The sequence below is a fragment of the Perca fluviatilis genome, chromosome 5 (genome assembly GCF_010015445.1).
Source record: "Perca fluviatilis chromosome 5, GENO_Pfluv_1.0, whole genome shotgun sequence".
NCBI lineage: Eukaryota > Metazoa > Chordata > Actinopteri > Perciformes > Percidae > Perca > Perca fluviatilis.
The window spans coordinates 33,606,265-33,619,424 of NC_053116.1; the positions used below are offsets into that span (position 1 = coordinate 33,606,265).

Here is a 13,160-nt window from a genome sequence, read left to right on the forward strand (position 1 = left end):
TTATCGTTAAATCTTTGTTTTTGCTGTTTTGACTGACTTAGTGGCTGATCCATGATAGAAAGATGCGCGCAATTTACGGTATAGTGGTCAGAGAAAGGCGCTGATTGCCCGATGAACTGCAGGTTTGGTAAACACGAAGTGAGCTGAAGTATCACAGCGCGCGCTTTCTGCGGGTTGGCCATGGCGCTGATAGCGCTACATTCGCAAATGTACGTACATCTGGCCCTGTGTGTGTTTGTCCTGGTGCTCAGCAGCTGCTCAGGGACCACTGAGCAGAGTGCAGATGTGTTCACTCTAGGTGCTAATCAGAGCCTCTGATAAAGAAAATCTGGCTCCACTTAGAGGGAAAGCGCAGAGAAAACTACAGCACACGAGCCATTAGTTGAGGCAAGCGTTTAGTGTGTTTGCATGTATGTGTAGGTGACCTGTTTGAGCCTCATGATAATCTGGCTAATGTGTGTGTGTGTGCATGTGCACAATGACAAATACTTTTCTGTCTAATGAGTAATTGCGTGCCTGTGTTTTCTCTAACTGTATGTGCATCTGAGTGCATTTGTGTTCCTCGTATGTAAACCTATGACCAGCAATGAACGTAATAACGTAGTAATTTCCTGTATAAAAAAGAAGAGGGCAACCTCTGTGTGGCCAAAGGCAAAGGCCAGACACATAGTCTGAGTATAATTTAGAATACACAGGGGAGTACTGCATGTGTGTAAAGATTTGAACTGAAAATGACCCTATGTTTCCCCTGAGGGAGGAGCCAGTGGAAAGCGGGAGAAAACAAATCTGCCCAACAGTGCTTGAAAATGTATCTCGTATCTCTCCAGGTCCGGTATCTGCAGAGGCTCAGATGAGATAACTGTTTAGGCTACTTAACTTCAAATCACGTCTAACGTTTCTAGAAAACAATTTCTGTACAATATGAAAATCAATTAGTAGACTCTTGAAACTTGTGCTAAAAGCTTATGCTGTGTAATCTCAAGCCCTATTCCCACAGGACTAGTATTACCTGGGGATTCCTAGTAATTTGTAATAATTGCGGAGGTCATCTGTGATCATAATCCTGTGCGAACCTGCCATGTCCGTAATTTGTCAAAAATTCCACTGCAAATTACCGACCATCTTGCGGTAAGGGATGTTTTGAATGTGTTGACAATTATGCATGAACTTTTTGACAGAGCACTGACATCACATGTGGGGGATAATGTCAGTCAATTCAAGTAAAATACAGACTACACTTAACCAGTGTGAATGCGCCCCTAGAAGAACAGACGTGGGGGCTGTAATTCATAAATCACATGAGGTCCCCTCGTAATCTTTAGCGAATAGGGCTTAAGTGAACATCAAATCTGCACATATACAGTACAGGCCAAAAGTTTGGACACACCTTCTCACTCAATGCGTTTTTTTATTTATTTTCATGACTATTTACATTGTAGATTCTCACTAAAGGCATCAAAACTATGAATGAACACAAATGGAATTATGTACTTAACAAAAAAGTGTGAAATAACTGAAAACATGTCTTATATTTTAGATTTTTCAAAGTAGCCACCCTTTGCTTTTTTATTAATAAAGGGAAAAACTTCCACTAATTAACCCTGACAAAGCACACCTGTGAAGTAAACCATTCCATTTGACTACCTCATGAAGCTCATTGAGAGAACACCAAGGGTTTGCAGAGTTATCAAAAAAGCAAAGGGTGGCTACTTTGAGGAATCTAAAATATAAGACATGTTTTCAGTTATTTCACACTTTTTGTTAAGTACATGATTCCATATGTGTTCATTCATAGTTTTGATGCCTTCGAAGTGAGAATCTACAATGAAATAGTCATGAAAATAAAGGTAATGCATTGAATGAGGTGTGTCCAAACTTTTTATATATATATATATATATATATATATATATATATATATATATATATATATATATATATATATATATATATATATATATTTGTCAATGTTACGTTCCATGGTATTGTAATACATAACAAAGTCAGTGTCATGGTGAGTGCTACTCAGCCTGTGCAAACAGTTATCTTCTGTTTGTCATGTCTGAGCAGTGACTAGAAAGACTAAAATGTTTTAACAGAACGCCTGTGTTACATACAGACAAGGAGGATCTAATAAACACATTTTTTTGAAAAGCTTTCAAGTTGCCAAATGGTAAATGTAGGTTCTAGTAATTGTGGAGTCTAAGTTCTTTCTTTGTTTTCAGGTAAATGTTACACTACACAGTTAACAACAACATGCAGGCTCTTTGGGAATTCTCATGTCAATATCATTCAAATACAGGTGACATATCTTTTTAGGTGTGACATTGTACGATCTGTCCAGGGACAAGAGATGTAAAATAGCCTTTTGGCTAATTCTGGCACATATTAAATTTTTATATGTATTATTAGTGTGCATAGTCCCTGTTAAATAAACATGAGACAACTGGCCTACGTTTAGAAGGTTTTATTAGACCTTTGTCTGTTTATATATCTGTGTGTGTGTGTGTGTGTGTGTGTGTGTGTGTGTGTGTGTGTGTGTGTGTGTGTGTGTGTGTGTGTGTGTGTGTGTGTGTGTGTGTGTGTGTGTAATTACAGAGCTACAAGATGAAACCACTATGAGGTCACGCAATCTTCCATGACAACATCATAATCAGAAATCTCTCCAGGAAATAATCACATTAATTCCATCCTTCCCTATGTTCTTCCTTCCTCTCTTTGTCTCTGTCTTCCTTCCTTCCTTCCTTTTTTTATTCCTCCTTCCATCCTGACATGCTGCAGTCTCTCAAAGTAATTGCTGCTTGTCTGCGATTAGATAATAAGAGGTGTCTGAGAGTGCTTTTTAACAAGCTGCACAACCCAACCTGTTATTAGATTTGTCAAACAAATAGCATGTCAGAGGTAAAGAGGGTGGACATGACAGGAAGACATGTCCCTCTGTATTCTAATTGCGGTAAACATGGAGCTTTCAAAGAGGAAGAAACTCATACATCCTGATGAAAATATGTCTATTTTTAGGAATTAGTAATGTCAATAAAGTACCATTACTCTTTTCTCAACAGCACAAGACTTGTGCTGTTGAGAAAAGAGTAATGTGATTACTTTTACACTGAGTACAGTATGTAATGAGTAATTCACTTGCCCTACATTGTTCATGACTCAATGAAGATATTGCACCGGTGAAGCAGAGTTGGTCGGCTCTGTCAGCTTTTCCGCTCATATCAAAGCAAACAGGTCAGTCAGTTTTTATTTGTTAGGCAGCTGCTTGTTTGAATTTTTACAACGGGAGCGTTCCGGTCAAAACAGCAGACCAGGGCTGTATTTTTGACGGTCATATTTTTTATTTATTAAGCAGCTTCCATTTGACATGTTGACCTAGTCGTAGTACCGTTTGCAAAGCACAGGTGTTACTACAAACATGAACACTGAAGTGTCCCAGTAAGCCATGATAATAAGAAATAACCAAGTTTGTTTGATTTCATTTGTATTATTTGTTTCATTTATTATGTTGAGAAACAATACAGCTTCCTCATCAGTCCATGTTTGTCTGTTTCCATTGCACTTTGTCACATTTAGTTTTTTATCAATAAGCCAATTTTTCCAACTCAGTCAAGAGTAAATACTTCTTAGCGATATTTAGCCCCTTTTTTCTTCAAATTCCCAGCGTTTCCACTGAGTGTTTTTCATTTGCAAATTGAAAATGCGAATATAAATAGGTGGATGGAAAGGCACTTAGCGTGACAGTGAGCCAGGACCCGGGAACTGAAGCTAACCATCATTGATTTTAATATTTACACCTGTGCATTTCCAACTGTAACAAGTCAAAGTGTCTTCTGTGGAAAAAAAGGCCTGTTACTGTGGATTTTAAGCTGGGTGTTAACTTCACTGTTTGTCTTAATATTTGCAGTCGGGTCACTGTGATAGGTACAGATCAGGGCTTGTTACTAACCATGAATATACAGTCACAGAAATAACCTAGGCAACACTCAAAAGTGAAGATGTTAAAGTCATGTCGGTGTATAATGTCAAATTGTCCAAAACCAGTGGCAGTTCTAGGCGCCAGGCTAGGGCCACATGCGATTTTAGGGGCACCAAATATATTTAGCACAAGTGTTATATACTGTACCTCCATAGGTTTGGTTCTACAAAAGACTAATGATACACATATGGAATAACCATTAAAAAAACTATCACTGAACATGACTAATATCCCCTCTTTTGGGATAAAAGTGGGGTTAAAAATGTATGAAAATATTTGCCACAGTTAGGGGGGCCAGAGCGGGGTCGAGGCTTAATATTACGGGGGCACTGGCTACTATTGCCGCACCCATCCCCCCTAGAACCGCCACTGCCAAAAACGTATCGTGTTTCTTTCATCGTGGTAACATGCCTGTTCACTCCACACTGTCAGCACATGGCTGCTCCACTCAGGTTCACCACTGTACTGTACCAGCCACCCTATTGTTTTTAATGACACCATCTCCATTACCCATTCCTCCTCCCTGCCTCTTCATCCTCCCCCTCAAGTCCTCCTCCTCCTCTATCTCCACCTCCTCTTTTCATCCAGAAAAGCCCCTGCCAACAGGACGGGGAAACCTAACTCACCGTCCTTTCATATAAAACAAACCTGTGCCCTCTCCTCTCTCCCCACCCCTTCCCCCTGTGCCTAAAGTCTTTCTCTCCCTCTTTTCTCTTTGTCGCAATTCTTTCAGCCCCCCCGCCCCCCCCACCTCCAATTTTTCAGCCTCTCTCCCTCTCTGTCTCTGGTGCTGGTGGTTAGTAGGCTTTACCGCACCATTGTTCTGGCATCCGCACATTTCCGGAGGCCGTGGCTTACAAAAGCTTCGGGAACACACTCTCTCACTCCCACTGCCTAATGCCAACCCTCACCTGCCCACACACACACACACACACACACACACACCAACAAAACCCCATTCCTTCGCACACACCTCTTAGAAAGGTGAATTACAGAGGATTTACCTCAATCCTCTTTTAAGTTTCCCTTCCTTGCTTTCTTCCTACTTCCTTCCATCCTCCCTGCCTTCCTTCCTTTCTCCGAAATAATGATGTGTGGTTCTCTCCCTCAGTTGAACTTCTCACATCACTTCATGTAAAGTCATTTGCGAAGTGACACTCAAAACAAGTACTCAGGGGGAAAAAGCTGTATTATCATTGTCGTTTTGCTAAAAAGCTAAAAAAGGAAACACAAGAAAACTTCTGCAGATGCACGCACACACAAACACACACACACACGCACACACATACACACGCACGCACGCACACTCCTCTATCCACCCCCACCCACCAGAGAATAACAATAGAAATAGAGAGTGAAAAGAAAAAGAGAAGAGAGGAGGCACTGCTGGTTCTTTTGTCCCTGTGATCAACCTGAGTCCTTTTACCCTCTCCTTCTCTCCTTCTCTTCTTCTCTCTCTCTCTCTCAAACACACACACACACACACACACACACACACACACACACACACACACACACATGCATCCATTCGTACACACTCCAATTAACCCGTCTCTGCCCTGGGGGTTTTTTGGACGCAACCCTTGACCTGGGAGCTTGTGCTCAGAGGCGTCAGGACTCTGAATGGACAGCTCCCTATCTCTATAATGACAGTGTGTGAGCTTTATAGACACACACGGACACAGACTTCACGTCAGACACACTTGTTCACCTCTCCGCTCTGAAACACATCCTTGTCTCCCATTTCCTGCCCTGATTTCCCTTTAATACAATCTCAGCTGATCCCATATCTCTCTCTCTAGCTCTTTTTACCTATTTCCTCTCCACACACTTCAATCTTTCCACATCACTTAGAGGTTACAAAGATGTTCTCTTACATCTCTGACCCTTTTCCTTTGACTCAGTCTATTGACTTCTACTGTAAATACTTGGAGATAAAAGGGCTTCTGAGTTAATTGCTGAGGTGCAAGATGGTTTTTGGAATGAGATGGAAACCAGAACCAATGACGAGGAGCTGAGAACAAGCATTAAATCGGGGCATGGCTGCAGCCAAAAACATAATGCTCAATACACAATTTTTTGGACTACCAATGGAAACCTGAACCTAGATACTAAACTAATAAAGATACTTGAATCTATTTCTCTCATCAGTTAGGCCTATATCAATGTATTTTGAAGGGGTCAGCCCCTCTTCTTCTTTTAATTGATAGGGTTGCATTTTTTAAAGTCTGTCTTAAATAAAATGTGTACAATGCCCCCCAAAATAGTATAAAACTGAGCCCTGCTTACTTCAAACCACAGAAAAACACAATACAGAATGTAAAATACCACAAAACTGTTCTAACTTTGGCAGAAAAAGAGTTAGTTAATGTAGGATCCCACCACTCATGGTAAAAAGCAGAAATAGAAATTAGAAAATACCTTTCCAAGGCCTTTAAGTGTGTACATGTTCTTATTGTTACTTTACAGTGTCTTTCCTCTTGGTCTACAAAAGAAAAGAATAAAACCTGAAAGGAAAAACGTGCCAAAGGGGCTGCTGTGTGTCCTGAAAACGATCTGAGCCATCGTAAAGAGCAGCAGTAGTGATCAGTGCTAATGTCTGAGGAGCCACCCTGGGTGCTAACAGCAGGCACTAATAGACTTTAACTGGAGCAATGAGCCCATTGTCTTCAGCTACAGGGAACAAAGCATTTATTAAAGCATTTTATAGAGGGTCATTAGTCAGATAAATCTTTAGCTAACTGATAGCACTGAGCACACATCCACTTTGCTTGGAGTAGTGCAGGTGTCAGGCAACAGTACTGATGGCTTTTCGCAACTTTTCAGTGTCTTTTTATGACTTCAAATGAGACAAAGACAACTGATCTAGTGGATTGAAGCCTTCATCAGGTACTGTGTGGTTCCCAGCCTTTCTTTATTTCTGTCACCCCCACACCCACACACACACACACACACACACACACACACACACACACACACACACACGCATACACACGTACATGCAGCACTGGACACGCAAGCATCCAGAAGGGTCCTAAACACTGCTGGAGGTAGGTGTGGAGTGGGTGTCTCTATTTGCGGATTCAGCTGGGCTGTTTTAGGAGGACCATAAAAAGAGCGACACCACCCACAGAGAGAGGCCGACAGACAGAGACAGGGACGACCCCACAAACCCGGAGAGCACCAGGGGCCCTAAAAAAGAAACATCTTATCTCTGTGCAGGGGCCAACACTCCCATCAGCCTCACACCCACCATGTTCAGGCTACGGTTTCTACCAGAGCTGTTGCATGTTTCCTGCACTGTGTTTAACTGGGGACTGTTCTGTATATTGATAGAGGATAATAATAATAATAATAATAATAATAATAATAATAATAATAATAATAAATTGAATTTATATAGCGCTTTTCATGGACTCAAGGATAAGAGATGTAACTGGTAACCAAGTCTGCTCTAGAAGTCACTGTGACAGACAAAGAGACACATTTCTTGAGTGTACTTCAATTCATGTCTTTTATAAATGTTGTTTTGGCTTTGACTTGTACCTTTTATTTGCATTTTGGAAGAGGTAAATACATGAAACCACAGTTTTGTAAAACAACTTGCGATTTTGATTACCATTCACTAAGGTAATAACAACGGTTTTCTGGTCCCCAGCCATTTCACAGCAAAAATGTTACTCTTTCAAAGGACAAAGCAGCCTCTTACCTTGTGTTAAAATCCTTATTGTCTTAACCTAAGCTTGAGATATACCTCTTCTCAATGCATTCTAATTTGCAGACACCCTCTGGAACAAGTTTCAGGATCTTGACAACATTACCATGAAAATAACTGATATGGATTCCACATGAAAACCCCTAGTAGCCTTTTTAACTTGTACTTAGGCCTAAATAAGACTTAAACTCAACATCCAAGGGCTTAACATGAATACATGGCCTACGCTCCATTTTTTCCAGAGACTTATCAAAGAAAGCCCAGTGACCTGGAGACAGTTGCCAGCCTTTATATCCGCTCAGTGAATCACTTCTGAGGATTTGTTGTACAGCAGAAAACATGGATTGACTTTAAAGGGCTCTGTGTACAGTCTACTTACCGCAGACGAGCATTACCAGAGACGCTTGCATCTCCAAGCACACCTCAACCCGGCTGCAGGCAACCTGTGGCATGCAACGGTTTGTGATGAACAGTAATATACCACAGATATAGGCTACATTCAACAGGCACCGACATTTTTTTTATGAAAATGAAATATATGAAATATATATAGCTATATCCCTGCAGAAGAACGCACACTTTGCGTGAAGTTTGGCTTTTATTTTTTCCAACTTTTTTGGGGTTTTCTGAATCCACTATCAGTTTTCCACCATTTGGAAATGTATACGGACCACTGTTCTGGTCAGTTCCTCTGTGCTGTTTAATTTGAAAAAAAAAAAACATCACTAGCATACTCTCAGTCAGGTGGGACTACGTAGCCTAAAGCAAAAAAAAATGTTTTCAGCGGTCCAATGTGTTAATATATAGGCAATATTTGGTTGTCTTTAAACTTTAAAAGATAGTAGGCTAAGCTAAACAAAAAGACGACACTCACCGTGCTGTTTCAGTCTGTGTTGTGTACGACTACCGTCTCCCTCTCGGTCCACTTGCTGCGGAGTTGCCCGGACGGATGCGAGGCTGAGCGGCGATGAGAAGTCCTCAACTCCTGCGGCTCTCCGCTGGAAACCCCGTGCTGGATTCCCGGAACGGAGCAGAGCAGAGCCGCGGGGGGAGGGCGCGAGCCGCGGGGTGGGGGAGGGAGGGCGCGAGCCGCGGGGGAGACAGGCCCTCCTGCTGACTGGATGGTCGCGTGTAGAGTCCACGGGTGGGCGGAAGTTAGGGGTAAAAATAAAGATAATAGGCCAACCTTTTTAATGGTCCTACACAGTTTGGTTTTTGTTGAATTTCTTGTAGTTCCATGTGGCACAACAAAAGTTTTAACTTGACCACAGTTTTTTTTTTTTTTTTTAAATAAGCCCTTAAAAAAAATTGTTGAGACATGTCCATTTACAGCAAAAATGCACTTCCATCAATCTGCCTAGATTTGCCTCCATTAAAGTAAAATGAAGACATTTATTTAATAACACATCTTTTTATGTGCATGGTAGGCTAATGTGTAAAACCCAATGAACACAATAGCATAACCATGCAAAAGATTATGTAATATTCTTTTGTGAAACAAGCTATGTTTATGCAAAAGTGATGAAATGTCACTCTAAACATATACTAAGGTAACAAATGCTGATTGGTTACTCAGGTGTTATTCACATGCAGGTGCTTATTGCCTATTGTTAGCCACCCTGTTGTGTTCAAATCAAGTTGTTAAACAGCATGTTGTTGTCAGAAAGTTCAATAACAAGACCAAAATCCACAAGAACTAAAGGTCAAATAACAAAAAGTCATATAGGCCTACTATGCAGTGCAATCTTTGTAGAACTACAGATCGGACTTGTTCTCCTGTGTTTCGGTGGAACTGCTTATAACAGCTCTTTGGGTAATTGATCCTTTTTTAGTGGATTTCTACAAACCAACGCTGATTTCTGTTGAAACACAAAACACTGACTGCTTCCCATACACTTCAATGTGGAAGTTGCACCACTCCCAGTGACGTGGTTAATGTTAGGGCTGCACGATATGAGGAAAATATGCGATACGCGATAACGTTGTTGAATATTGCGATAGCGATATTACTTGCAATAAATTAACAGATATTAATATAATTAATTAACTGTTGCTTTCAGTATTCTTTTAAAATGCAACAATTTGCTTGCTGAATTTAAAACAAATAACAATTTCTAACATTCTTTTATTGAACAAGTTGAACATTGAATTGACAATGAAAGTGCAGTTTTCTACTGACACTTTCTTTAAACTAACACAAAAAAATCCCGCAGTGTCTATCACAACCTTTCGCGATATGTATGTATATTGCGCCAGTTGATATTGCGATGACGATTAAAAAAAAACGATATATTGTGCAGCCCTAGTTAATATCCAAAACTTTTTATTTGGCTTTGTTGAATTATTATTTAAAATAAACTGATAGCTTACAGGCATGTCTATAACACTATAAGCTTATTACTGGTGGCATTTACTGGTGTAATATTTTACAGTGAGACAGCACAAAGACGTACAAAGTCTATGTCGCATGATAAAGAGTGACAGTGTGCAAATAGATCTTGTTTACTAAAAGTGGCCAGAAACGAAGTTTTAGATTTTTCATTGGAGCAGCCGATTCCTCGAGCCATGTTTCCCTCAACAAAGCCAGCGCATGTTTTCCGAACAGCCCCGGGTGTGTGTCTCAGAGCAAGGAATGCGCGCTCCCTGCTGGACGGATTAGATTCCCTTTTGATTGCAACCAATGAGCGAGCCGTGGACGCGCACAGATATCACAGATCCCCGTGGCTGATGTCTCAAAACATCAGCCTCATCCAACAGGTGCTCGGGACGATCTCCATTAGGACGTCCGGCCATGCAATGAAAAACAGGGAAAAAAAAAAGACCTGCATGTAGCTTTGATCTGATCAAGAGGATGAATCTTCTGCAGGCTTTTGACTAAACATATACTACAAAAGGGCATACTTTTGGGTTCAACATTGGGCGACAAATACGGCTAAAAAATTGTCAAAATCTTTCGACAAAGGCGACAAAAACGTAGATAAAAGCGGCAAATATGTCGTAAAACGTACAGTTTAAAGTGTTACACAGGTTGCACTTCTCAAAAGCCAAAATTAGCAAGAATATTTCCGAACATAGACCCATTATGCGATAGATGTAAACAGACTCCAGCTATACTTCCTATCATATGTTCTGGTCTTGTCCGAAACTTAACATCTCACCTTCTCACTTGGTTGCTGTTTTTGGGTGGTATTCTGATACAACGGGATCTGTTCCCCCTGTTCATCTACAGAGGGGCATTGCCTTTTTTTCCTCCTTATTAGCTAGACGCTTGATTTTATTTAAATGCTTCGCTGCTACTCCTCCATCACACCACCACTGGATTAGGGACATTATGTTAAACTGGAAACAAATCAGATGTAGGCTACCCTCAACGGTTCCATCAACAGATTCTACAAAACCTGGGACCCTCTGATGGGGTTGTACCCACCCCGATATATTACGCCTATATGCATATACAATACAATCTATCACATTTTACAAGTGTATTTACTCATAGGCCTATCAGTTCTTTCTTTGGGTTCAGCATGTCTGCTGTGTACAGGTGGTGTGTTCTCCAGAACAAAGGCTGCTGTAAATCTCTGTCATATTACACATTCCCTGTGCAGCTAGAGGACAGCCTCTCTTTGTTAGAGCTCCCGATCCAGTGCCAGAACCCAAAAGAACAGAGATCTTCAACTGTGGGTCCGGGGACTCCCTAGGGTGTCCTCAGAGTCAGTCATTTTTGAAAGTTTTTTAAATAGCCATCCACAGATACAGTCTATCCTAAGGATTCACTGTGCCACATCTATGTTTTAAAATGAAACTTGATTCATTTTAAAACATAGGGGGGGGGGCTTTTCCCTTTATTAAGTAGTGACAGTGGATAGACATGAAAGGGGGAGAGATATGGGGGATGACACGCAGCAAAGGGCAGCAGGTCGGACTCGAAACCTGGCCGCTGCAGGACTCAGCCAACATGGGGCCAACGCTCCCACTGGGTGAGCTATGCAACTTCATTTTATACAATATATGTAGTAGGGGGTCCCTGCTCCATCTCTCTTTAATTAAGCTATCCTATAAAGCTTATAGGACCCTCAATAGAATATATTATAAGATACAGGCAGTGGCAGTGGTGGCCTAATGGTTAGAGATGCAAGCGTGTGCCTGGGAGGTTGTCGGTTCAATCCCCAGATCGACAGGATAAAATGAAAGGATGGGAAAGTGAAAAAGCAGTGCTTGTCTCTCTCTCATTACCACCACTGAGGTGCCCTTGAGCAAGGCCCTTAACCTCCAACTGCTCCAGTGGAGCTGTGGCTGTACTGGGCAGCTTGCAGGTATGAATGTGGAACTGTGTGAATGTGATTACGAAAGAGAGGCTGATTAAATGTGAGAGATTCATTAATTTTTTTTAATTAATACAGTAGTGAGTGAGCGTACTCTGATAACTACAGTTATCATTAGCGTTATTAATTAATTAAATATCCATGTCAAAACGTCTGCTGTTACAGTAAAGGTTTATAGGCGGGAGTCTGAAACAGGTAGCGAGCAGAGACAGGGAGAATATACTGCCTTGCTAAGTATATGGCGCCCCCTTGTGATAATTCATTAAAAAAACACATTTGTGTTAAATGTGTTAAAAAAAGTTGTAAATATTGCACACATGTCATCACACAGACAGGACACATAATGGAATGAATTTACATAAACTGTATCACATTTATTCGTCTCCGTCATCACACCTCAGTATGAATTCTGCTTATAAGAATACTTGTGTATGCATGTATATTTATTGAATCAAGAGTTTCTTTTGTAATAAAAAATAAGCATAATTTCATTTCAAAAGTCAAACTTTTCCACATATTTCTTAATAGGAATGTCATCTTGTAAATACCATATTAATGTGGTCAAATTACAGCAAAGACACAAATTCTTAAAAGCACTTTTGGTCAAGACAACACATTTCTGATAACATATACTGATATATTTCTTCTGTTTATTATTCATGAAATCAATTATCATGGTCTATACAATGAATTTGAATAGCTTAAAGACATAAACACCATATAGGACAATGTTGGTGGTACAGTACATGGACAGAGGAAGGCATTTCTGTGATATAACACTTGACAGGTAATGTGTAAAACTTGACATGCCAGTGAAAGAATGGAGGTACCAAAGTTAGTTTTTTGTGTCACAGCATCAGTCATAACTCTGTTCTGGACTACAGCAGCAAACGGTAAACGGTGGAACTGTTAACATCCTCACACACAGTTGCTGTACTTCTGCACTTGTTCCCGGATGTCATCCCGCACCAAGGTGGCGTTTTGCTTCAGCTCGTCCAGCTCCATGCGCTGCTTCTGCATCCGCTGCTCGTTGCTCTTGAACTTTTTCTCCAGTTCTGCGAGCGCAGACAGTAAGCGAGTAAGAGAGTAAGAGAGTAAGACAGTAAGACAGTAAGACAGAGGTCAGAATGGGGAACAACGGGGGAC

General features: G+C 40.9%; 2 protein-coding genes across 5 annotated transcripts in view; both read right to left on the bottom strand.

Annotated features, from left to right (window-relative positions):
* lamb2 (laminin, beta 2 (laminin S)) overlaps positions 1 to 8,676 on the bottom strand; it is a 58,260-nt gene extending 49,584 nt beyond the window's left edge. For both annotated transcript variants that reach the window (XM_039799432.1, XM_039799431.1), the window contains exons 1-2: positions 8,567 to 8,676; positions 8,072 to 8,135 (exon numbers count right to left, since the gene is read on the bottom strand). In XM_039799432.1, coding sequence (XP_039655366.1) covers positions 8,072 to 8,102 — 31 coding nt within the window. In that variant the 5' untranslated portion in view covers positions 8,103 to 8,135; positions 8,567 to 8,676. The remainder of the gene's footprint in view (positions 1 to 8,071; positions 8,136 to 8,566) is intronic.
* A 3,682-nt stretch (positions 8,677 to 12,358) lies between these two features.
* lamb2l (laminin, beta 2-like) overlaps positions 12,359 to 13,160 on the bottom strand; it is a 65,652-nt gene continuing 64,850 nt past the window's right edge. For 2 of the 3 annotated variants that reach the window (XM_039801162.1, XM_039801163.1), the window contains one exon: positions 12,359 to 13,069. In XM_039801162.1, the coding sequence (XP_039657096.1) occupies positions 12,933 to 13,069 (137 nt within the window). In that variant the 3' untranslated portion in view covers positions 12,359 to 12,932. The remainder of the gene's footprint in view (positions 13,070 to 13,160) is intronic. The other variant, XM_039801161.1, reaches the window with a different exon arrangement.